The sequence below is a fragment of the Lipomyces chichibuensis genome (assembly GCF_038497645.1).
Source record: "Lipomyces chichibuensis strain CBS 12929 unplaced genomic scaffold V1513scaffold_3, whole genome shotgun sequence".
Classification (NCBI taxonomy): domain Eukaryota; kingdom Fungi; phylum Ascomycota; class Lipomycetes; order Lipomycetales; family Lipomycetaceae; genus Lipomyces; species Lipomyces chichibuensis.
Window position 1 is genome coordinate 80,033 of NW_027117455.1, and position 23,644 is coordinate 103,676.

A 23,644-nucleotide genomic window follows, 5' to 3' on the forward strand; every position below is an offset into this window, starting at 1 on the left:
CGAGATGGCGTTGTACCCTAACCCCGAATATTATTACGCCACAGTGGCTAGCTATATCACTGCGAAAGGAGCGGCGGTGCAGCTCGGCGATTTTCCCAAGAGTGCGACGAAGACTCACTCGATTTAATGCCCACATCCAGCTAATAGCATCAATCAATTTCTGTTCAACAGCATAGCTATTGCTTAGGTTTGATGTCTCAAGTAACTGCTTCTCAGCTGCAGTCGCAGCTGCAGTCACAGCAGCAGCACCAGGCCCAAGTCCAGGCTCAGCTCCAGGCGCAGCAGCAACAGCTCCATCTACAAGCGCAACTGCAAGCCCAGCAGCAATCCCGCGCCAGTTCAACGACAGGATCAACGACTATCGACGATGAAGCGAAGATATATACTTGGATCCTCGAACTGATGCAGGGACCGTCGCGTGAGCAGGCTTTGCTCGAGCTCTCCAAGAAGCGTGAACAATTCGACGATCTGGCCCTGATTTTGTGGCATTCGTACGGTGTGATGGCGACATTATTGCAGGAGATTGTCGGTGTTTATCCTGCGCTCTCTCCGCCTACTTTGACATCTACGGCATCGAATCGGGTATGCAACGCGCTTGCGCTCTTGCAATGCGTAGCGTCGCACAATGAGACGAGAAACCTGTTTTTGAACGCTCATATTCCGCTCTTTTTATATCCGTTCCTCAATACGACATCGAAGACCCGACCGTTTGAATACCTCCGACTGACGTCGCTTGGCGTCATCGGGGCGTTGGTCAAGAATGATTCGTCAGACGTCATCAACTTTCTCCTTTCGACCGAGATCATCCCTCTTTGTCTTCGCATCATGGAATCTGGCTCGGAGCTATCCAAGACGGTCGCTATTTTCATTGTTCAGAAGATTCTGCTAGACGACACTGGCCTCGCGTATATCTGCCAAACCTACGAACGATTCTATGCTGTTGGCACGGTGCTGGGCAACATGGTTGCGCAACTGGTGGAGCAGCAGACTCTGCGCCTGCTAAAACACGTTGTCAGATGCTATCTCCGCCTGAGTGATAACCCCCGCGCGCGCGAGGCGCTCCGGCAGTGCTTGCCCGAGCCGTTACGTGATGCGACGTTCAGTCTTGCGTTGCGTGATGACGCGACGACTAAACGGTGCTTGACGCAATTACTTGTCAATCTCGCGGACAATTACGACTAAACGATATTAAGCGTTGTGAGGGCAGAAAAAATGTGAATTTCGAATGGAGCTTCGGATTGGATTCTTAAAACTATAGGACTAGAAAGTGTCGAGTATTGCATGTATCTGTTACACTAGTTTAGTTTCTGTTATGAGTTTGTAACTATATTTATTGTGTATGGGACGATTTGTATATATGGTGCGTGATGCGGCGGGTCGCAATGTAATTGTATGTATTTCTAAAGTAATGTACGATGTCTTGTGTTTAAGTTGCGCTTTTGGTAGCAAGAGACAATGTAACTAAATAGCCTAGGTAGTGCGGAGCGGTGATCTAGTGTTGAATACATGTGTGGTGTTCCATGACTTTATGATGTTGCAAGTGGCAGAGGGGATTCATCCCGATGATTAGATTATTCGGTGATAATCAGGTGCGTTTCGAGTAATAGAGATGACCAAAATTGCATTCCAATACACACCACGCCAATTGGGCTATAAGTCGGCATTAAGTTTACAGACCCTTCTAATTGTCGTATAAATGATAACAATGAATGTTCTAGTTCTATTGATTTGTGCACTCTGCACCAACCGTCAGAGTCTACCCTGAATGCGTTGATGCTGTTATCTTACATTGCCACAGAAAAAGGTCATATGACAGCAGAATATTGGGTAAACAAGTTATGATGAGGATAACTTATTCCAATTCCAAAACTATTTGTGATTCGTGACTGTTGATCACGGCAGCTTCACTCTGACTGCATCGTATAGGCTGTATTGCCAAAGATTTGGTTGTCGAAGTGATCTGTCGTCTTGGTCAATGTAATCTGTGATAGAGTGACTAGCAAGGGTATAGCCACTGGTTTGCGATAACGGACTTTTCGAAGCTAGTATCATATGAATACAATAGGATACCGACCAATCCGACGATTCGATGACGACAATAGATTCCTCCGACAACAAAGAAATGTATTCGCAAAATTTAATTAAATTAAATTTTAGCCGTTTGGAGCAGGAGCCACTTATAGCCACATCTTAGCCAAGGGGTATTATTATTATGATAGCATGATTTCCCGCCTCAATTGGTAAAATATTCCCGTTAACTGTGACCAACAAAATAAACTAATGCATTGTCAGTGCTGTAGATCTTTTCAGTTAAAAGATGTACAATCTGGAAAATAATCCGAGGTTGCTTCGGTAGTCCCCGAGAACTCCCGCCTTTGAGAGTTTCCCAAAAACGCCTTCGTCCCCAAAAACGCCAAAACGCCGCGGGTGGGTTTTTTTTTTGCCGCGGCAAGGATAACCGGCGAATAACAGAACAGTAGATGATGATTATCGATTGTCAGCAACAGCCGAAGTTCTTTTTACTTTCACCTTGCTGTGGACAGTGCGCAATTCAATTCTCGAATGTATTAGGGACAATCCTAACGGGTATGGTATAAGCAGATCGGCGACACATTGCTGCTGGAGTAAATATGGTCTGCTGAGAAATCCTAGATGATTGGATCGACGCGTTCTAGCTAATCAAATGTGTTTGTCATAATCACGCGCGATAAGCGCGTAATCACGCGGACAAAGGTGGGCTGGACGCGTTCGAGACGCGCCAAAAGACTGGTGCGACTCGCAGCGCGGATGGTTAGAGTTTAGCTATGCGTCGGACGCGCATTGGCCGTGCAGCAGATTTTTGATAAGATGCTTCGTGGGCGACGCTGATTGGCTGTCCACTTCCACGTCTCCGTCGCACGGCTAAAAGTGTTAGTCATAATTGCAACTACCAGTTGTTCACTAATCCGCGTGCTTTTTGTGGTCTCAATTGCACAACCATAGTGTGCATTCTTTACAACGTGAACACAATTGCTTTGACTCATAAGGAACCCCACGCGCGCACTTGGTCAAAATTTTTCTTTTCTGTTGTATCTATCTTTGCGTCCAGTTTTCCAACCCCCTTTGAGAATATTTAGAAACATTGTCAATATGGCTACTTTCTAAGTTATTCTCTATTCCACGTCATCTTACTCTTGGTCAATCGTCTCCAATACCAGAGTATCAATAGCTAGACCTTCCCGGTCTCTTCCCTCTCCACCTCTTTTCCAACCCCCCAGCACTTTTTAGCTTAAGCCTTAGGCTTCGGCATCTGCAACAAACCTCCGCGTTTACGCATTGTCTTTTCAGAACCCTCAGCTTCTCCCTATTCAATTTGGCCAGACATGGCGTCCTCCTCAAGAGCCTCGCGACTTACAAAGTCAGCACGAACAGATATACTACAATTACCTCCTTCAGCAGCAGCGCCTACTGAATCTCCAGTCGTCAGCGACTTCCGGTGTAGCATCTTCGAATAATTTGCTTCATATTCCTGTGCAGCAGCACTATTATTTCCAGCAGCTTAATTCAGCTAGCTTTGGCAACCACCCCTCCTATCAACAGAGTGTCAGTTGTAGTTCGTTATTGTCTTCTTCAGCTCCCGCCGCATCAGCAACCTCGTTAAGCGGTAATTTAGATCATACTTCCACCATTGTTTATCGTCCCCCACCTACCATCGACCTTAATCGCATAGCCTATCTTCAGCATTTATATAAGCTAAACAACAAAAATATGGTTCTTTCGTTGAAACAGGAGAACGACTCCGGTGACCTTCTCTACCTTGCTGGTCTCGAGGGTGCTAAGGACTCTGTCCAAGCGCTCTTTGGTGATGATGACATGTTCCCGGATATTGTTTCCATCCCTGTCGAGGATTTGAGCAGCGTTTCCTCTGACGATTCTTCTCGTCGATCCAGTGTTCTCTCTACCCCTCAGTTCGTGACCATTTCTCCGGAAGAGATGTTCACGAATCCACCTTCGTCCATTGATCCGGCTTCGAGCTTGCTTACCTCTCCCTTTGATTCACCGAATGATTTGTACGAAGCGTCGCCTATGTTCGATCCTCGTGATGTTGGCAATCCTGATCAGTGGTCGTCACTCTTTGGCGATGTTTCCAAGCCGATTCCACCACCACCAGAACCTGCACCTCTTTCTGTTTCTACTGTGCCAGTACTTGCTAGCAGTAGTAGCATGGTTCGCCGGTCTATTTCGGTCTCGGTCTCGCCAAGCGAGTCGCCTTTGCCGGAGGAGCGATCAGAGTCTCCAGAAGGTGTTATTGTCGCAGCCGACGGTTCAGTTGTTGGTATTTCAGAGCGTAAGCGAAAGCGAGTCACTTCCCAGTCTTATTCTCGACGCCCTCGTGTCGAGCCTCTTCCGCCAATTGTTGTCGATGATGCCGAGGATTCTGTCGCCGTCAAACGTGCCAGGTATGCTATATAGCCTTCGTTTTTCAATAAATTTCGTCCTGTTAACGTTGATATAGAAACACTCTTGCTGCACGACGATCTCGCGAGCGGAAGATGCTTCGATTGACTGATCTTGAGAAGCAAGTCGATGAGTTGGCTCGTGAACGTGAATCGGCGCTGGAGCGTATCAAGGAGTTGGAGAGTGAGGTTGCTCGGTTACTTGGTCTGTGATCGGTTGTTAGTTCAGGTTGGATTGAATTGAGATTTTATACAAAAGTTTTTGTGCTATGATTTTGTTCTTCTTTGCGCTGGTATAAGTGTAATGGGCTTCGCGATTTACATCAGTGTCTGATGATGTTCCAAAAAAAAGGTGTGTGCGAGAGGTCAGTTTATGTATGAGATTGTCGAGCCTTTCGGTTTATTGTTTTTGTGCAAAAAGTACTGTCGTTTAACTGGGTGATTGGTATTAAAAGTGTCATTGGCTTATGGATGGTATACGATTTATTTAATGTTGTCGTATTATTAGAATAAAAATTTATAACTAGACTGAATTAATGTCCGTAATGTATTTAGAGTCCGTTGCAGCATATGTTTACACAGATCGAAAGCATACGCAGTCTCAGACGAAGGGGTGAAACTCGTGGAATATCTCGACATTGCGTAGTTCGCAGTTAAGTACTATTTGTACGTTTCTCGTTTGCGTCCTGCTCACCTATAAGATCACTCCCTCTACAGCAGTTGTACAATCTGCTCAAGCCCTACTCTCTGGTACAAAAATACCCACCTAATTGAATGGAACGTTTGATCGGCATCTCCTCTGAGCTAAGTAGACGAGCATATCGTGGCTCCCGTTGTCCCTACCCAACCTCATCGACCACGCGAACTGCGATGGTACTTCCTGCCTACAGGCACACAGTTGCCGCATGGAGCCTACGCTCAATCTACAGCACCAGGCGATTGGTCCTTCAATTTGCTGCCCCATTGATCACGCCGGCGGGCTGGATCAGGAGCACGCTTATATGGAGTCCTTGCAGGCGGATAAGATTGCAGCCGGGATTGGCTCACGCTGGAAAAAGTACTTGTACAAAATCACAGCACGCTACCAGTCCTTGCTGCGCTTCCCTCGTTTGCGCTCATACGCAGTCATCCCATGTCCTTCCTGAGCGCTTGCCCTGGGCAGGTCCTGTAGTTGCAGGGTGATCAGGTAGCTGCTATACGGCACAAACACACGCAACGCAACAATCTAATCCACAGGTTCATTACATTCTCCCACTGTTCTGAGTCTTCTAGTAGCGATTCATAAGCCTCTCAAGAATCTCTTTGAATGTCAGTGCATGTCGTAGCTAAATGTCTGACAGGAAGATGTGTCGACAGAATAGTGAGTACTTCCGAAAGAAAAAGCAACCGCAGCGGACACTGTTACGGAAAATGTACTCTGGCTCCTGGTCTCGCGTCGATTCGGGAAACCGTCATGCTGAGCGGTGCTTCTTGCTTAGAACTGATTGCCAACGTAAACCAACTATAACAATTCTGCAACAGTTCAGTGAGTGCAATGGATGGGTTAGGATTTCGAGGCAGTGTCAGGGTAAGGGTTCAAAGATGAGCCACGCCTTTGGTCATCAAACCACCGCAGGGGCAAGGCGAATTCAAACGTACGTCCACCTGGCGGATTTCGATCCCTAGAATATTGCGCTATTCTCCTTAAGTCCGTGTTAGGGATTTTCGTTTATTATCAATAAAGTGCAGCGCATCCCTAATTCTTTCGCTTGACTGTCGTTCGTGAAACGGGAGTGCAGTGACCGACCCAGGATCGGCTCGACCGTTGTCCGTTGTCACTCGTTGTCGGCAACACAATATTGTCACCACAACATTCGAGGTGGTGCGCCGCATAGAACAATAAGTTTGAGTATATATATCAGATAGAATTAGGTATACAAAAGAAAGATGCCGCCAGCAATTTCGCTGCAACCTGTTGGCGTGCCACCGCCTCTATTCGGCTCGCAACTGCAGCAGCAGCAAGTGTCACCGATCCCTGCTCCTACTCATACGCAGGTCCCGCCGCAGCTGCATCGTGCTCATACGTCGTCATCGAAGAGGAGAACACTTGGAGATTGGGATTTGTTGAAGACTATCGGTGCGGGTTCTATGGGCAAGGTCAAGTTGGCTCGGCATCGGATGACAGGCGAAGTGGCCGCCGTCAAGATCGTACCTCGATATGTGCCAGAAGGTCAGCTTCATTCGCATAATCCTAAATATCTACATATATCTCGAGCATCGGATAATGAACGACCTCATGTGCGCCGTGATGAGGCTAAAAACAAGTCGAGCTCAGATGAGTCCAAGGAAATCCGGACCATCCGCGAGGCAGCCATTGCTTCATTACTTGACCATCGATATATTTGTGGAGTACGTGAGGCCATGGTTATGACACACCATTATTATATGATCTTTGAATACGTTAATGGTGGTCAAATGCTAGATTATATAATCTCGCATGGAAGATTAAAGGAAAAACAGGCACGCAAGTTCGCAAGGCAGATCGTGTCCGCGTTGGATTATTGCCATCATAATTCTGTCGTGCACCGTGATTTGAAGATTGAGAATATTTTAATATCAAAGAGTGGGGATATCAAAATAATTGACTTTGGATTGAGCAATCTCTATTCTCCACACTCTCTGCTGAAGACTTTTTGCGGGTCCTTGTATTTTGCTGCCCCAGAGCTATTAAACGCGAAGCAGTATGTTGGTCCGGAAGTCGATATTTGGAGTTTTGGTATCGTGCTCTATGTTCTCGCTTGTGGAAAGGTCCCATTTGACGATCAGAGTATGCCAGCTTTGCATGCCAAGATCAAGCGGGGGCATGTGGAGTACCCGAACTGGTTATCTGCAGGTACGGGATTCGGTTTTCCTATTGAAAAATTTGGTTATGGTACTAAACGGAATTAGAATGCAAGAATTTATTGTCACGAATGCTGGTTGTTGATCCAAAGGCCCGAGCGACATTACCGGAGATCATAAATCATCCGTGGATGCTGAAAGGATATGACGGGCCACAAGATTCATACATTCCGAGTAGGCGTCCTCTTATGCTGCCATTAGATAAAGATGTTATTAAGGGCATGCACGGCTTTGAGTTTGGTTCCGATGAGCGAATAGAGGCGGATCTGACGGCAATTATCGAGTCACCAGAGTATCAAGCCGCATGCCAGGCATGGTACAAGAACGAAGCCAATGCCACTTCGAGTGGGCATTTTAATGCATTTTTGTCGGCCGGATCGCAATTGTCGCCGTCATTTCCTTTTTTCGACAGCAACAGTAATAACAGCAGCCATTCGTCGTCCAAGAAGAAGTCAGCATTTACATTTGATTTTTATAAGCGCAGACAGTCCAATGCTTCGTCTTCTTCCTCGCAGGAGACACTTAGTGATGGAAAATTGCCTGATCCAACAAATGCATATCACCCGTTGATTTCGATATATTATTTAGTCCGCGAGAAACAAGAGCGATCGAAACGACGTCCGACGCTCGACTCTACAGATTCATCATCGTCACTGCCGAATGCTGGATTTTCGAGTACGTTCAATTCAACGCTCACACCCAGCACTTCGTTAACATCTCAAGCGATGTCCAAACGCTCAGCAAGACTGGAAATTCCTGTTATTCCTGTTCCAGAGACTGCACATACGCACAATCAGCCGTCTCGTACCATGTTCCCCGGTCGGTCACGCAGTGTTAATCATGGTCATAGTGGGTACCGAGGGCACTCCGACTCGAATCTGTCGACGTCGCCAACTAGCGGATCTGAGGGGCCGCAGCATAGTGGCACCAGGCAGCACATGATCGATTTGCGTCCTATTCCATCTGAGGGTACTAGCCCGGACGAAAAGCCTGGATCAAGGCGAATCACGATTAACACTACTGCGCCACCTGTTGAGTCCGATACACACTATAGCGGCGTTAATCCCACTAGCCCCAGCTCTCGTCGTGATGGTATATCGCTGGGTGGTATTTTCAGGCGCTTGTCCACTAGACGAAGTCATAGATCGAGCAACGCCAATGCCGCCGGCGGTGGGGTGCAACCGCCCCTGAGTCCATCAGCTGGTTCCGGGTCGTCAGATGATGAGCGACCGCCTCTGCCGACTATCAATTCCTTCTCAGCACAAGCATATGAGGATCTTCCCGCGCCACCACCCCAGCCTTCGCATCCTAATAACCCAGGTGTAACTTTCAATCCGCCGACTGAGACGCGAAGCGGCGCTGGCAAGCAGGCATCGTCTGGAGCACCTCAAACTTTCATTCGGTTTGAACGCCTGTTTTCGCGTGCGTCGAATCTTGGACGGTCCACTTCGATTTCTGAGGGCACGTATAATCGACGGATGAGTCGCGGAGGTTGAAGATCAATAAACTGGGGCTGCAAATTAGTCAGACAGAGATATAAAATGGTTTGGGATTATTGTCAATTTTTTTGATCGAATCGGGCGCGACGGTGTTGCTTTGGCTTTTCAATACGCATTTTAGTTCATTTTATCCTTTATGTGGCTATAATTGGTATATGTATTTTGCATTGTCCTTATCCATCATTACATTTTAATATTTACTTGGATCGTTATGATGTCGGGATATTTTGTATTAGCTGTAACTTATTGTAGCATCGTGCATATAATTGTGTCTACTTGACTTTCATGAATGCCGCAAAGACACTGTCATTTAGTAGCAAAAGAATACACTCATGTTTAGTTTGGCAGAGTACCCGTAACTACGTTTGTGGGTTAGGGGCTATCACCTCAAGACCATGGTCTTCTTGGATGATTATTGCCTTATATAAATCCGGGATGCCTCATCAACTGAGCTTGTCCGGACCTTCACTATCTTACATTGGAATGGATCGATAAAAGTAACGAACTGTGTCATATGTTTGCAGATTCAATTAAGATGTCACGGAAACGCCCTCTATCAACCGCACACCCTGCATCGACGAACGACGCCGATTCAATATTTCTCGGTACGCCGATCTTGGACGCGGACCAGAATACCTTCGCGCCGGTCTGGAGACAGGAAGCCAGGGATGAGCGTGGTCGCAAGAGATTCCATGGCGCGTTTACAGGAGGGTTCAGTGCTGGTTATTTTAATACGGTTGGATCTAAAGACGGTGAGTACCTCTAATTCTAAAGCTGCACTGGCCGAGGCTAAGAGGAGAACAGGATGGACGCCGTCGACGTTTAAATCGTCACGGACGGAAAGAGCTGAGAAGAAAGCTCTTCGACCGGAAGATTTCATGGATGAAGAAGATTTCGCTGAGCAACGCGCGGACGAGAGACTCGTTGCCTTAGCACCACTTTCAGCTTCTACTTCTTCGAAAGTTGTAGAGGCCGGTATTCAGGACATTTTACGTGGCGCACCAGGTGTTGAGTCTGTGGGGTATGAGCTACTGAAAAAAATGGGATGGAAACCCGGATTTGGTATCGGCGCGCTGAAAAGCCAGGTGGTTGCTGGACGGAAAGTCATGATGCCGCCACGGGCTGATGAGACTGCAATGTCTGGTGTGAGGTTGACGCGGAAAAATAATACGCATGGATTGGGTTATGATAACAACGTGCCGTCGATGCCACTGAGTGACGATACCGGAGGTGTCCGAGGAGCATGGCCGGCACCGGGATCGATTAGTACAAAGAAGAATAATGGTATTGGTGTTGGCGTCGTTAATGAATATGACGATGGCGATGAGGAGGATCCGTATGAAATCAAGCCGATAGCGTATGACCGCGTACTGGGGTCAAAAAAGCAGAAAGCACTCGGTAGTGCCTCGAAGCATACATTCGTGTCAAAAAATAAGGCAAAATTGTTTTCAGTGTCGTCAAATTCTGCAGCAACAAGTGCGACGACAACGTCCAAGCTAAAAAGATGCCATGATGGACGGCTCCCACTTTTGAGCTTTGTCTTAATTATCAGTGGCTCGTTAACCAGTTCGAGCATGTTGACAAAGGAGAAAGAATATGCTCCGCCCTCCATTCCAGAGACGTATATTCCGGGAATTTTGGTAATGCACGACCCGAAGACGCTTATCACACCTGAATTTGTAGCGGAATTTGAAAAGTCGAGAAAGTCGTCATCGTCACTACAATCATCCTCGGCACCCTATCAGGAGCGTCTATCAGCATCCGAACGATCTCGCATCCTTGGGTCCGCACAGGACCATCTACAGGGAAAGTCGGTCTTTGACTACATGACGCCTGCGCAGCGTGACAGACTGGCGAAAGTCACAGGAAACCAGCAATTGCCACCGGCTAAGTCTGAAGTTGGTCCATCTTCAACACCGTTAGAGCGCAACTCTGGAGAAAGAAACGAGGCGGCATTATTGGAGTTGGTTCCGGCGCTCGATAAGCATCAAGCTAGTACAGCATTGTCTGCTGGGTTTATGCCGTACGCAGATGATACTGAGAAGCGGACACGGTATATCATATATCTAGAATCACAATCGGGCACGCGTGCTGTTTCCGACTTGTTGGCGTTCTCGAAATCCGGCGATGCCGACAATACTCCTGGAAAATTGAAAGTAGAGGATTGGATGCGTGAATTGAAGGAGTTCAACAAAGCTGCAGGATTGTTCCGACCCCTTAAAGGAATGCTGGCAAACCGATTTACCTCCAGTGCAAACGTGTCTACCACCAAGACGTCCGTTGTCGAGGATGATAACACAGTTCTCCTTCACGGAGCTGATCTAAAGAATGGTTTGCGAGATCGAGAAGACATGAGCGCCGCGACAATGGGGATGTATGGGCCCCTGACGAGACGCGTGAGTATTTGGGCGCCGAGCAGCTTACTGTGCAAACGATTTGGCGTACGGGTCCCTAACATGTCCGCCGTCAATGAGTCAGGCGCGTCTGCAGAACTCAAAGCCTCGGCACGCGAGAGACTGGAGTTACTTTCCCATCACAAACTGCTGAATATCGCAAAAGACGCGGATGTGAGTGAAGAAGTCACGAAGCGGCTCGAAGTCCAGAACGTGAATGCAGGGGGAGGGTCGAAGATCAATGCCGAGGTCAACGAGGCGTTGGAACAGACGAAAGCTCCGCGAGATTTATTCTTAGCAGTGTTTGGGGATAGTGATGTTGAAGATGAAAACGTGTAATTTCTTATGATTTGTAATATAAGGCGCTGAATGGTTGTATATAAGTCTGCTAAAGTGCTTTTGGGTTTGCAGTATTTATTGCGTATATGATTTGTAACAAAAATTCTCCTTTGCGTGGAGTTACTAGCTTAGAGATCATCGTGCTGTGTAGAAAAATATCTTTTCGATCGCATAACGAGAATCGAGAGAACATTTACGTAACCACCCGTCAAAAATTGAAAATTGCACATACAGACGCGTTGAGACGCGTAGGAACAGGATAATAAATGTGGCTGAAAAGTGTTTCAAGCCACTAGGAACGCGTGACGGCCGCGTTTTCGTTGAGATGCCACGCCACAGAAGCGGCGGCAAAACATCAGCCCCGCACACAAGAAAACCCAATCACGTCTCCAAGGTCGACACCTATCTCGTATAGTAATTGTTGCTAACTTCACTTAGCCGACCTCTACTGTTGCAATAGAGATCGTACGCTGATAGGATGGCCATGCAGGCACCTACGGCGCTACAAGCGAAGCCGAAAGACCGATCAAAGCGGATTTTAATAACTACGCACTCGTTCCCCCGACACCATGCGCCCTTGTCTAGACGATACTCAGTTTTTTCTAACTCGTCGAACTCGTCGAACTCGTCGAATTCATCGAACTCATCGAACTCGTCGGACACTTTCAACAGCAATATGACAAATCCGTATCCGAATACAGAGTCCTTCGAGTATTACAGCAATGCGGCCAGAAGTGAATGCCGTAATGATTTGCTGCCGCACGATATCCAGTCTTCGTTGGTCCAAGTTGGAATGAAGGTTAGGAAGAGTGTGAATGAAGGTTACAAGCTGCCATCTGTGAACGGCAAGGAATGCGGTGGGACACAGGTTGCTCAACGGGCCTTGAGTGATTCGACATTAGTGAACCCGTATGTGAATAGTCCTCATTTCCAGTCAGTGGAATATGCACGGGAGCGACAGTTTGGAGTGTCGAAGAAAAGAGGAAGATCTTTGGATGAGGATGAAATTGATGGCGAACTCGACGATGGCGCATTGTCCGATTCCGACACAGTCGTTGATTATGATATGGTCCGCGCTGAGTCTAGCGACAGCGATTTTGTGGATGCACCATTTCTACTGCCAAGGGACGTTGTTATGTCTATGTAGATTGTGTCGACTTGCGGAACGAAACTTAAATTGCCAATATTCGGCAGAAAGAGCGGTTCCTGCCTGTGTATGATATTCAGTTGCAAGGGAAGAAACGGGAAACTATGCGTGATGAGGATTTATGGGAATTATTTTGTACTATAACTATGGTGTTATGGTATTGCCGTCCTTTCCTTGCTTATTGTCATGGGTTCATACTTATATCTATTTGTATCTATGTCTAATATGCCATCTCTTTCTGTTGATGATAATATTCAGTCTTAGTTGGCTTTGGTTTGTTTCCATGTACTTAAAGGTTGGTTTCAATGGGGAATGGAATATTTAAAAATGCCAATTAATTAAAATCATTAAGCATCACGAATAGATTCCCTACGCTTCGTCATATATTTAGTGGTTTGGGTTTTAATCACCAAAAGTTGAGCTCGGAACTTGCATATAAAACTCCCCTAACCCAGTTTCCACCCCAAGGAAAAATTTAGGAAATTGAAACCTTACTCCCACCGAACATAAACAGGACGACACTTCTTTTGAGAGATTTATACTAGCATTGTTCGATTAATATTGGCAGATGCGATTGAGACACATTATAGGTGTTTATTGTGGAATATCCAACATTGATCTCTAGGTGTTGCTTCGTCAGAAGCCCGACCTGTATTATCAGGTACCAAGTCTCTAGCAGTAGCGACTCCGAGGGACCAACACTGCGGAAGAAAAGTTCGTTAATTCGGCAGGAATAAGCACCGATCTACATTGAAACGGATTCAAGCGCATATTAGCTGAACTGCTACAGCTACATCCAGAGTACTCCGTTGCGGCAATTGTGACGTTTCGCCTTAAAGGAGTAACGACGGAGGATCCGGAACTGTGCACGCAGCTAATAGAAATTTTGACCAACAAATTGAATGATTCTTAAACAGTAAATCTGTTACATAGCATACGCTCAGCATGTCCTGGTCACCAGAAGTTCAGTACCTTCAGGAGCTGCGGCGAGTCTTCGCTGAGTCTTTGTCCAAGGACAACTACTCTCGGGGTCAAGCGACTGGCGTATGTGCTATCCCTCAATTGAATAGTCCGTGATAGTTATGAACTTAGGGGTTTGCTGACAACGGCGCAGATACTCGAGGAAGCCCGGCGATATAGGCCTGATCTGAATAATTACTTAGTCCACATATTTGTCAGTCCAACCACGGACGAGGAAATCAACTTACGCGCGTCAGCCGGCCTTATGCTGAAGAACAATATCCTTACTCAGTACGATCGTATCGAGGGCTCGGCGGAGATGCTTACATACATTAAGGAGAATATTATCGTTGGCTTGACACAGCCAGTTACGATTATCAGGAATATCGCGGGTTCGGCAATTAGCGCGCTTGTTGCACGAGGCGGATTTAAAAAGTGGCCGGATGTGCTACCAAAATTGCTAGCTATTGCTGAGTACGATAATGCTATGGTTCAAGAAGGTGCTTTGAGTGCTTTGTCGAAACTGTTTGAGGATTCCGGGTACGAATTGGACAAAGATCATGAGGGACAACGGATATTGGAGTTCATGATGCCACGGCTTCTTGAACTCGCAATGTCGCCATCGGCAAAAGTGCGAGCACAGAGTATCATGTGTTTGAATCAGTTTATTTTGCGGAAGACGCCGGCTTTGTTTGTCCATATCGACGTGTTCTTGGCCACGCTGTTCAGATTAGCAGTTGATCCGGATCCGAATGTGAGGAGAAATATTTGCACTGCGTTTGTCATGTTGTTAGATGCCCGCGCGGATAAACTCGTACCGCATTTGAATGGTATCGTGGATTACACTTTACACTGCATGGGCGATGACGATGAGCAAGTCGCGTTGGAGGCCGGTGAATTTTTCTTCAGTTTGGCAGAGAAGCAAGAATTGAAGGACCAGACTTTAACTTTTCTGCCAAACATAATACCGGTTTTGCTTAGATATATGGTATATTCTGAGGGTGAAATAGAGAGATTCGAGAGCATGAATGAAGATGACGCCGATATGGAGGATAAAGCCGAGGATATCAAGCCTACATATGCTAAGACGCGTGACGCTCACCACGCTAGTGATCAAAATGAGAAGCGAGATCTCAATGGTATTCAGGTTGATGACGACGATGATTTCGACGACGATGATTTTGATGATGAGGACGACGACGACGACTTTATGATGGATATGTCGCCTGATTGGAATCTTCGTAAGTGTTCTGCCGCTGCATTGGACATATTCGCATCGAGTTACCGTGAGAATATTCTGCAGTACAGTATACCAACTTTGCAGCAAAACATTGCATCGCCCGAATGGCCAGTTAGAGAGTCTGCTATCTTGGCATTTGGTGCTGTTGCCGAAGGTCCTATCTCTTTTTGACCCAATTGCAATCAGCAAAGACTAACTATAGTAGGATGTGTGGATGGACTCTCGTCTTTCTTGCCCGAGGTCATTCCGTCTTTCGTTCAGGCACTAAGTGATCCAATGGCGCCTGTGCGACAAATAGCGTGCTGGACTTTGGGTCGGTACAGTACCTGGATATGTTTCCGATCAGCAGATGTCGGCTACGAAAAGGAATTCATTCCGGTTCTTCAAGGGGTATGAAAATATGCATTCTGTCATGAACCTCTAGCTAACTATTATTTAGCTTCTAAAATGCTGCCTTGACAATAATAAAAAAGTCCAAGAAGCAGGCTGCAGTGGATTTGCGAACTTCACGGAACAAGCGGGAGGTCTTCTTATTCCTTACCTTGTATATATTCTCCGCAACCTCACGCTATGCTTTCAAAAGTACCAAAGCAAGAATTTCACAATCTTATACGACGCTCTGCAGACTTTAGTCGATAAAGTTGGATACGCAATGAAGAGCAAGGAGTACATCGATCTTCTTCTTCCCCCGCTAATCGAACGATGGCAAAAGTTGAGCGACGATGACACGAATTTGTTTCCTCTATTGGAATGTCTGTCTTCCGTGACTGCCGCGCTGGGAGAGCAATTTGCCCCTTTTGCCCCTCCTGTTTTCCATCGGGCTATGACCATTTTGCAGAAGAACTTGATCTCCTTACAGGAATCTATAAATGATCCTACGATTGAAATTCCAGACAAAGACTTCATTGTGACAACCCTTGATCTTCTGGATGGATTGGTTCAAGGTCTTGGATCTTTGGCGGCACAATTGATAAACCAGACGGAGTATCCGTTAATGCAGATGCTAATTATGTGTATGCGGGACCCAGTGAACGAAGTTCGACAGAGTGCTTTTGCGTTGGTTGGAGATATGGCGATCGGTACGTTTGATGTCGTGAAGCCGTACGTTGCAGCGATTATGACGGAGTTGATTCCTCAGATTGACTCTAGCGATCCAAATTGTTCCGCTGTGTGCAATAACGCGACTTGGGCAGCTGGAGAAATTGCGCTGCAGCTTGGTGAGGAGATTCGGCCATTCGTCGGTCCGCTTATGGAAAAGCTTGTTGTCGTGCTTGCGGTGCACGGATACGTCGAGCAAACGATTGTCGAAAATGCCGCCATCACCATCGGTAGGTTAGGTATTTCATGCCCGGATATGATTGCACCACGATTAGAAGCATTTGCAGGATACTGGTGTAAAGCTCTGCGCATGATCCGGGATACTGAAGAGAAAGAGACTGCTTTTAGGGGAATGTGCAAGATAGTCGCGGCAAATCCTACAGGCTTAAAAGATTGCTTAGTGGAGTTTGTTGAGGCTATCGGTTTATATACGGAGCCAACTCAGGAGTTAGCGCAAATGTTTGCGACCATTCTTGCGGGTTACAAGAATCTGGTATCTGATTGGCAGGCTGTGATTATGAATCGGTTACCACCGGAGGTTAGAGGGAGTATTAGTGAGAGATATCATGTATAACGCGATTCTTTAGATCGTTGTCATGATAGCAAGTAAATGATGTATGTAATGAACTAAATCAGAGAGGTGGTTTCATGACTGGGTTGTAAGCTAGCTAGTGTATTAAGTAGAGTCTTATTTATGACCTCTATTTGTACGCCCATAGATGCATCTGTGCATCTGGATATCCTCACTTTATTTAAATTGGGGACTGGTATACCCTATAAATGGCAGCCGGCGTTCTGAAGGACATGTATAAGGTAGTTGCACACCGCATTGTTCGAATGTTTTTCCCATAAACACTAATATATAATACCAAACACTTAATGCTCTATTGTAATCCAAATATAATATAAATAAAGCCCATGGGTAGTCGTGTCGGCGAAAGAAATGAAAAATTAGAGGCCATTAGTACGGCACGAGCTGTTAACGTCGGAGAAACGCACTCGCACTCTGTATGCAACCAACTCTGCTGCACGGGGTTAGATTCTCCCCAGTGCGATCGCTGCCAAAGTTCCAGCGCAACGGCAGTTATACACAAATTGTAGTTATATCGCGCTTCATGTGACTTAAATAGGCGATATTTATAGCAAATACGTTTCGACGCAATTAGAGGTGGTGAACTTTATCTGATCAGCAGAAAGCTCCCGATTACTCGGAGGCAGTGAGACGTGCGCCAACTCTGCGAACCTTACCTTCTCAGGGTCTTCGCAATTGCGTCGCTTTTTTATTAATTGACAGTAATGGACGAGGAACTGCAGCAGTCGACAGATCCTGTTGTGGAAATCACGCCAGCATCGGGGCCAGCATCGATACCGCCCTCGCCTGCTCCGTTGCTGTCTTCTCCGCCAACTCCGGAGCCATCTACACAGTCTTTAGGACCCTCACGAGCTAATACGCCAACGCCATTAAATAATTTTGCAAATGGACGCGTAAGTGGCAATGCTGATATTGCGAGCAGTACTAGTAGGCCGGTCAGCACATCGCTTCAAGAACAAACGACACCGTTCGAACAGGCGCTGAAGGCGTGGCGTGATATCAATTTCTCAGACCTCCAAAGGCAGCTTGACAATCAGGGTCTTGAGATCGTCGAGAACCAGAGAGTTTCAGTTTTGGGACGCAAGGAACTCGCGAGCAAGACAAAGGATTTCAGAAAGCTATCTGACGAGGAGAAGTTAGTAGAGATCAAGACTTTATTGAAGTGTGCGTATGAATTTTCTCAGTTGAAGTTGCACATATCTAACGGATTGGGACAGCTTATCAGACAGAAATTGATAACCTTACGAAACGTGGGAAGGCCGCCGAGAATGCCTTCTTGAACGCATACAGAGTGCTTGCAGAGGCGCCAGATCCATACCCACTTCTCGAAGCAACGTTGGACTCATTATTGGCCAGCGACGAGGTTGCAACGCTTTCCACAGAAAATGCCAAATTGAAGTCTCAGCTGGCGCGATACTCAGACTACGACGATTTACGCGCCAAGTTACAACAGACTGAGCAGAAAGTAATCGATGTTTCCATACAGAAAGTCGCTGCCAAGGAAGCCGAATTACAGGCTTTGCTGGATGAAAAGGAACGCAATTGGAAGCTACGCGAAGAAGATCTTAATAAGCAAGTTCACGATGCTAGAGAACAGGTTCGCGAATTACGAGCTACTCATGCAGTGACGGAAGCTAGACTTGTGCAGCACGAGCAGAAGTTAGATGAGGGCGTTGCCGGGCGATTTGCGGAGGCAGAATTGATCGCGGCGGATCTTGAGCGTGTCAATCTCCGAGCACTGCAGACAGAGCGACGAAACCTTGAGCTTCGGCAGGAGTTGGAGAAACTTAAAAGCAGCTTGGGTCGGGATGGAGAGACCGGAGAACCTTTATCATTCGAAGACGTCAGTGAATGGAAGCAGAGAGTCGATGATCTACGAGACGAAAATGCTGCTCTTGCCCGCAAGGTGGAGACGCTGCGGGAGGATGCCAAGGCTGCCTCCAAGAAGGAAGGAAAGGCGTTCCATGCTGTTGAGCGCGAGAATACTCGGAAGGCAGAGGAAATCGAGGCTCTGAAGAACAAGCTGAAACGCATGGCGGACTACGAGGATATAAAGCGTGAACTCGATATTCTGAAGGTTGGCTGCTTTATTTGATCTAGCTCTGTAGTTACTGACTGTCAAGTAGTTCGTTGAATTCTCTGCGGAAACAGAAGAGGACGGCGAGGCCTGGGAGTCCAGCCGTAAACAAGATTCGCAGTCCGAATCGCTGGAGCAGCTTCTCTTAGCTCGTAACAAGCGACTCACAACCGAACTCACTACTATTCGTGTCGCTCACGAGACCCTACAACAAGAATTCGCAAACTTGGAAAGCAATCTTAAATTGGCGACCACTGCTCTTGAGCAGAGCCGGGGCTTAAATCGGAAGCTTGAAGACGATCTCACTTCCCTTCATGAAACATCATCCGTCGGAAACCCTGGTGCTATGTCAATTACGTCATACGCTCCATCACGACGGTCCGGTCGCGGAACTGACACCGCTTCTTTGTTTGGAGGGTCACTTCGGTCTGGATTAACAGCTATGGTGTCAACCACATCGAATGACGAAACGGCCTCACAGCCAGGTAGTGGCACCCTTACTCCAATCGGGATGAGAACTCTGGATCAGCACGTGGCCGACCTAACCATTTTGCCCATCATCACTCAACAGCGTGACAGATTCCGTGCTAGAAATGCAGAACTAGAACAAGAACTGCGGAGCGAATATGCCCGTATTACAGAGCTTCGCAGTCAAATCGACACACTACAAAAGGATAACGTGGCTTTGTATGAGAAGACCCGATACTTATCTACCTATAGAGGCGGCACTTCAGCTATCAATGCTGGTGGAAATGAGGTGTCCAGCAGTTATCGTCGAGAATATGAAGAGCAAATATCACCGTTTGCGCAATTTCGAGGTCGTGAGCAGGAACGGGCTATGTCTCGTATGGGTCCACTAGAGCGCATTATATACGGTTTAACACGTGTTGTTCTAGCGAACAAGACATCTCGAAACTTGTTCTTTGGATATATAATGGGTCTTCATATATTCCTGATGGGCACTATTTGGTATCTAGCATTCCGAGAAGTTGGTAGACACGAGAAGATCGCTACACCTGGTGCCGGGTTAGGTCCAGTTGCTGCCGTTATGGGCCACGGAGACGCCACATTTGGCGGCGAGACTACTGCCGGTGATGGCTCCGGAAAGGAGGGTTGGGTACTTGCCGCTCCACAGGATGCTATGTCTGAAGCAGTTGCCACTGCGACCAAGGTTGCCGCCGCTGCTGTCCAGAGTGTGGCAGCGCAAGTGCAACAGGGTTTCTATGCCGCTGCTGGCGCTGCTGCCGAACCTGCACCAGTTGCGGTGGGAGCTGCGGAAGCTGCGGAAGCTGGAGGTTTTTAATAGCTGAATGCTAATGATATGTAAGCGGATGGTGCCAGAGGTTAATCAAAGTTAAATCTATTGGTAGATTGAGGAATGAGAGGAGCACAATATCAGAATTATGCCTTGTGCATAGTAGTTTGTATACACATACACAGCCGATTTAGGGCACGATTAATAAATGGCGTGGATATGATGGTAGACAGACAAGATTATTATTATTCAATTTAGGCAAGTATATGCTTTCAGCCACATCCCGAATGGAACAATTGTGGCGCAGCCACAATGACGCAAATGGAGACCCGACTCCACAGTGTTCACCTCTAAACACGACCGCATAGATAACATTAGATCTCTGATTTGCGATAACAGTCCAGCAGCAGTACATTTTAGGGTAGCTGAAATGTGGGGTCCACAGCCAGGATATATGATAACAATATTTGTCACCGGGATGCTCATCACGGGGTGCTCCAACTCGCTATTGACCAAGTTTCAAGATAATCAATGCGTGGCAAACTGCAATGGTCCAGTGAGCGACAGGCGATATTTTGAGCAGCCAGTCATCCAGACTTTCCAGATGTTTATTGCAGAAGCGTGCTGTTGGGGAATTGTATTTCTGCAGCAATTATATTCGTCATATAGCAGACCAGCGCGACTTGTTGCTACAGCCGATACTTCGCGGGAGAGTGTAGAGCCAGACGCGTCGGAGGAGCCGGAACTATTACTTTCCACTGATCCAAATATCTCATTGCTGTCTTCGGCTCCAACCGATTCGACGAAACCGATGCAGCCTATGCTTGATGGAAATAGAGTCTTTGGTCTGTCGATTCCCGCGTTCTGTGATATATGCGGAACTACCCTGATGAACGTCGGTTTGTTTTTCACGCCCGTCAGTATTTACCAGATGACCCGGGGTGCACTAGTGTTATTTGTTGGACTCTTCAGCGTGATCTTTCTGGGACGCCGACTGGAACTTCGACAGTGGACCTCACTTGGAGTCGTCGTCCTCGGGGTATTCATTGTCGGCCTCAGTGGCGTCATTTATGCACCAGATACAACTCCAAAGGATGCTCTTTCGGACGACACCATGAGAGAGCCCAACTCTTTCTTGCAGGTGGCATTCGGCGTCTTTATCATTGCCCTCGCCCAGATCTTCACGGCTACGCAATTTGTCTACGAGGAGCATATCCTCCAGGATTACCATCTTGATTCTATGCGCGTTGTAGGGTGGGAAGGTATTTTTGGCTTTTTGCTTACTGGATTAATCATGATTGTGGCATACGTGTTCGTTGGACATACGGACGCTGGACGTGGGGGATATTTTGATATTCCCTCTGGTGCAGCTCAGATAGCCGGTAACCCCGCTGTATTCCTATCATCGTTGCTGATCATGCTCTCGATTGGGGCGTTCAATTTCTTTGGTATTAGTGTTACTCAGAAGATTAGTGCTACGAGCAGGTCAACTATCGACACATGCCGAACGTTGGGAATATGGCTGATCTCGATCTTATTGGGATGGGAGCAGTTTCGTGCGTTGCAATTGATCGGGTTCGGTTTGCTCGTGTACGGTACATTGGTCTTCAATGGTGTGCTTTCACCATATGTTTTGAAGAAATTTGATTCAGGACGCATTAGACTAGCAGATGAAGAGGAATAGACATAGACAGAATGTCTGGGGGGAAGAGTCGGCAGTAGTGAGTTTGTGAGACGGTATGCGTTGGTAGCTGATTTTTTTCGGTAAATTTCATTGCATTTGTTGGTATTGGGTTTAGCAATGGTCATGTCACTATGTATTTTTGATTATTGTTCGTTCATTAATCGCGGGTGGCTTCCGTAAAACTATAGTATAACGGAGATAAGTTTGAAACCGTGAAACTCATTAGAAGTGCTATATTTTGTCCGGTTGGCAACGACGTCACCATCTTCGACGCGTAGGCTGACGCGCCTCTCATTCCCTCCACCTGTCCATCTGTTCATAACGCGCGCTCACAAACCCACAGTTTACTTAAAAAATTACTAGATCTAGATTAGAAACACGAAATAAGCTGAACACAAATTAGTAACGCGAATTAGCGAATTGGCAAATGATCTCTAGTCCAACCAATTTTTTTTTCAACAACGGGCTTCGTGGCTTTTCTTTACGCGGATTTTCTCAGTCTGCGCTGGAACGTCACAATTATTTTCTTCCCGATCAAAAATAGGGACTTCCTGTGAGCTAGGATTGCTGTCGATGGAGGCATTATATCCACGGCGGAAATATGCGGAGAAGAAAACGACCGACGCCCACTGATTCCTTGCCATAGAGAGAACCGGAAACTCCATCTCCAAGTACTCGCACATGCGTACTTGAACTGCAACTGGCACATTACCCCATTTTTGGTAAGACCGAAAAGACCCCTTGCAAAAATTGCGATAACCTAGTGTCTTTATTTTATTAGAGGTCGCGGAGGGTATGCCGGCGTCTAAAATCTTCTGATACCATAGTTCTGCGTAGCCTGTCATGTAACTCTTACTGTCGAATTAGAAACGCTTATCTCATACACACAGCAACTATAGTTACACTGATGTCTTTTTCTGCTCTTTTAATATTTGCGTCTTGAGATAGACCGAGCCGCCTTAGAACATCTTTCGCACTAATTTGGCCAGCTTGTGGCCTTCGAACCTGATTGCGTCTGTTGGCTTTTGGCAGATTAGTGAACCTATTTCACAAATTATTAATAATATGAGGCATCATATGGACAATACGTTCGACTGCGAGCCTTATATATAGTGTTCCGGAATAGCCAGACATCATGTATTGGTATAATTGTCGTGAAGAAGGGTCAGTTCAAAGGCGCACGTAGGCAATGAAATGCTACGACGCTGTTGCCACAATGTCGGTTGGTTACACCAATCAAGCCCAACGTTGTTAACCCAGGACCATCACAGGCTCCTGTTTCACTTACTCAACTCAACCTCAATCAGTAATTTACGAAACTTATACCCAGGGTCGGCTCCAATTTCTACTGTCCTCTGCGTTTTTCGAGCGGTCGTCATCGACATGATCGACATGAGCGTTATAGGCCTGGACTGGGACTGGAAGTCCCTTCAAGTACATATTACTGCCCCAGAAAGCAAAGGAGAATTATGGGATCAGGATCGCAACTTACGGCAATTCTTTATCGTGAATATCGTAGTTGCGCTGAGCGGGAGACATCTTCGAAGAATAGAAAGCGACAGGGTGCAAGATATCATTATTATCCCGCTGAGAAAGTATAGCGGCAACAACAAAATCAGAAGCGTCAGTTTCAACAATGCAGGAACGAGACGGGTCGAAATGAACGAGAATAGGAGCAGATGTGAAAGCCAAACGCAGGGAATCAAAAACTCGTTGGCATTCAGCAGTCCAAATAAAATCACTGCTAGTAAAGCGAAATAAAGGGGCAGCAAGTTTGGAATAATTGCGAATAAAACGACGATAAAAATTCGCAAAACCCAAAAACGACTGAACATCGCGACAAGACTATGGTTGTGGCCAGTTGAGGATAGCCTGAGCCTTGGCGGGGTTCATCTGGATACCAGTGGTCGAGATAATGTAACCAAGGAAAACAGTGGAATCTGTAAAAAGGTACATTTCTCTAGCTTGGCATAGAGCTGGGCTGACCGCAACGCAGACAAGACAGAACGAACATGTTCAACATGGGTTTCACGACACTCACTAA

General features: G+C 46.7%; 8 protein-coding genes across 8 annotated transcripts; all 8 read left to right on the top strand.

Annotated features, from left to right (window-relative positions):
• Window positions 1-101: 101 nt before the first annotated feature.
• V1513DRAFT_436968 (cell differentiation family, Rcd1-like-domain-containing protein) lies at window positions 102-1,615 on the top strand. Its single transcript, XM_066896851.1, has one exon. The coding sequence runs from the start codon at window positions 193-195 to the stop codon at window positions 1,180-1,182; it is 990 nt and encodes a 329-aa protein (XP_066755762.1). The 5' UTR covers window positions 102-192; the 3' UTR covers window positions 1,183-1,615.
• A 1,770-nt stretch (window positions 1,616-3,385) lies between these two features.
• On the top strand, window positions 3,386-4,930 carry V1513DRAFT_162861 (uncharacterized protein). Its single transcript, XM_066894253.1, has 2 exons — window positions 3,386-4,439; window positions 4,496-4,930. The coding sequence occupies exons 1-2, from the start codon at window positions 3,748-3,750 to the stop codon at window positions 4,647-4,649; spliced, it is 846 nt and encodes a 281-aa protein (XP_066755763.1). The 5' UTR covers window positions 3,386-3,747; the 3' UTR covers window positions 4,650-4,930.
• Window positions 4,931-6,057: 1,127 nt separating this feature from the next.
• On the top strand, window positions 6,058-9,171 carry V1513DRAFT_436974 (kinase-like domain-containing protein). Its single transcript, XM_066896852.1, has 2 exons — window positions 6,058-7,308; window positions 7,365-9,171. Exons 1-2 carry the CDS (start codon window positions 6,363-6,365, stop codon window positions 8,810-8,812), a joined length of 2,394 nt encoding a protein of 797 aa, XP_066755764.1. The 5' UTR covers window positions 6,058-6,362; the 3' UTR covers window positions 8,813-9,171.
• Window positions 9,172-9,232: 61 nt separating this feature from the next.
• Window positions 9,233-11,674, top strand: V1513DRAFT_436975 (uncharacterized protein). The gene is made up of 2 exons (XM_066896853.1): window positions 9,233-9,567; window positions 9,620-11,674. Exons 1-2 carry the CDS (start codon window positions 9,330-9,332, stop codon window positions 11,545-11,547), a joined length of 2,166 nt encoding a protein of 721 aa, XP_066755765.1. The 5' UTR covers window positions 9,233-9,329; the 3' UTR covers window positions 11,548-11,674.
• Window positions 11,675-11,913: 239 nt separating this feature from the next.
• On the top strand, window positions 11,914-13,047 carry V1513DRAFT_436979 (uncharacterized protein). Its single transcript, XM_066896854.1, has one exon. It carries the CDS (start codon window positions 12,026-12,028, stop codon window positions 12,692-12,694), a length of 669 nt encoding a protein of 222 aa, XP_066755766.1. The 5' UTR covers window positions 11,914-12,025; the 3' UTR covers window positions 12,695-13,047.
• A 154-nt stretch (window positions 13,048-13,201) lies between these two features.
• Window positions 13,202-16,859, top strand: V1513DRAFT_477156 (armadillo-type protein). The gene is made up of 4 exons (XM_066900231.1): window positions 13,202-13,738; window positions 13,809-15,048; window positions 15,100-15,284; window positions 15,334-16,859. The coding sequence occupies exons 1-4, from the start codon at window positions 13,640-13,642 to the stop codon at window positions 16,564-16,566; spliced, it is 2,757 nt and encodes a 918-aa protein (XP_066755767.1). The 5' UTR covers window positions 13,202-13,639; the 3' UTR covers window positions 16,567-16,859.
• A 163-nt stretch (window positions 16,860-17,022) lies between these two features.
• On the top strand, window positions 17,023-20,220 carry V1513DRAFT_436984 (CASP C terminal-domain-containing protein). Its single transcript, XM_066896855.1, has 3 exons — window positions 17,023-17,748; window positions 17,802-18,661; window positions 18,711-20,220. The coding sequence occupies exons 1-3, from the start codon at window positions 17,289-17,291 to the stop codon at window positions 19,962-19,964; spliced, it is 2,574 nt and encodes an 857-aa protein (XP_066755768.1). The 5' UTR covers window positions 17,023-17,288; the 3' UTR covers window positions 19,965-20,220.
• Window positions 20,221-21,815, top strand: V1513DRAFT_436987 (uncharacterized protein). The gene has a single exon (XM_066896856.1). The coding sequence runs from the start codon at window positions 20,347-20,349 to the stop codon at window positions 21,598-21,600; it is 1,254 nt and encodes a 417-aa protein (XP_066755769.1). The 5' UTR covers window positions 20,221-20,346; the 3' UTR covers window positions 21,601-21,815.
• Window positions 21,816-23,644: the final 1,829 nt, after the last annotated feature.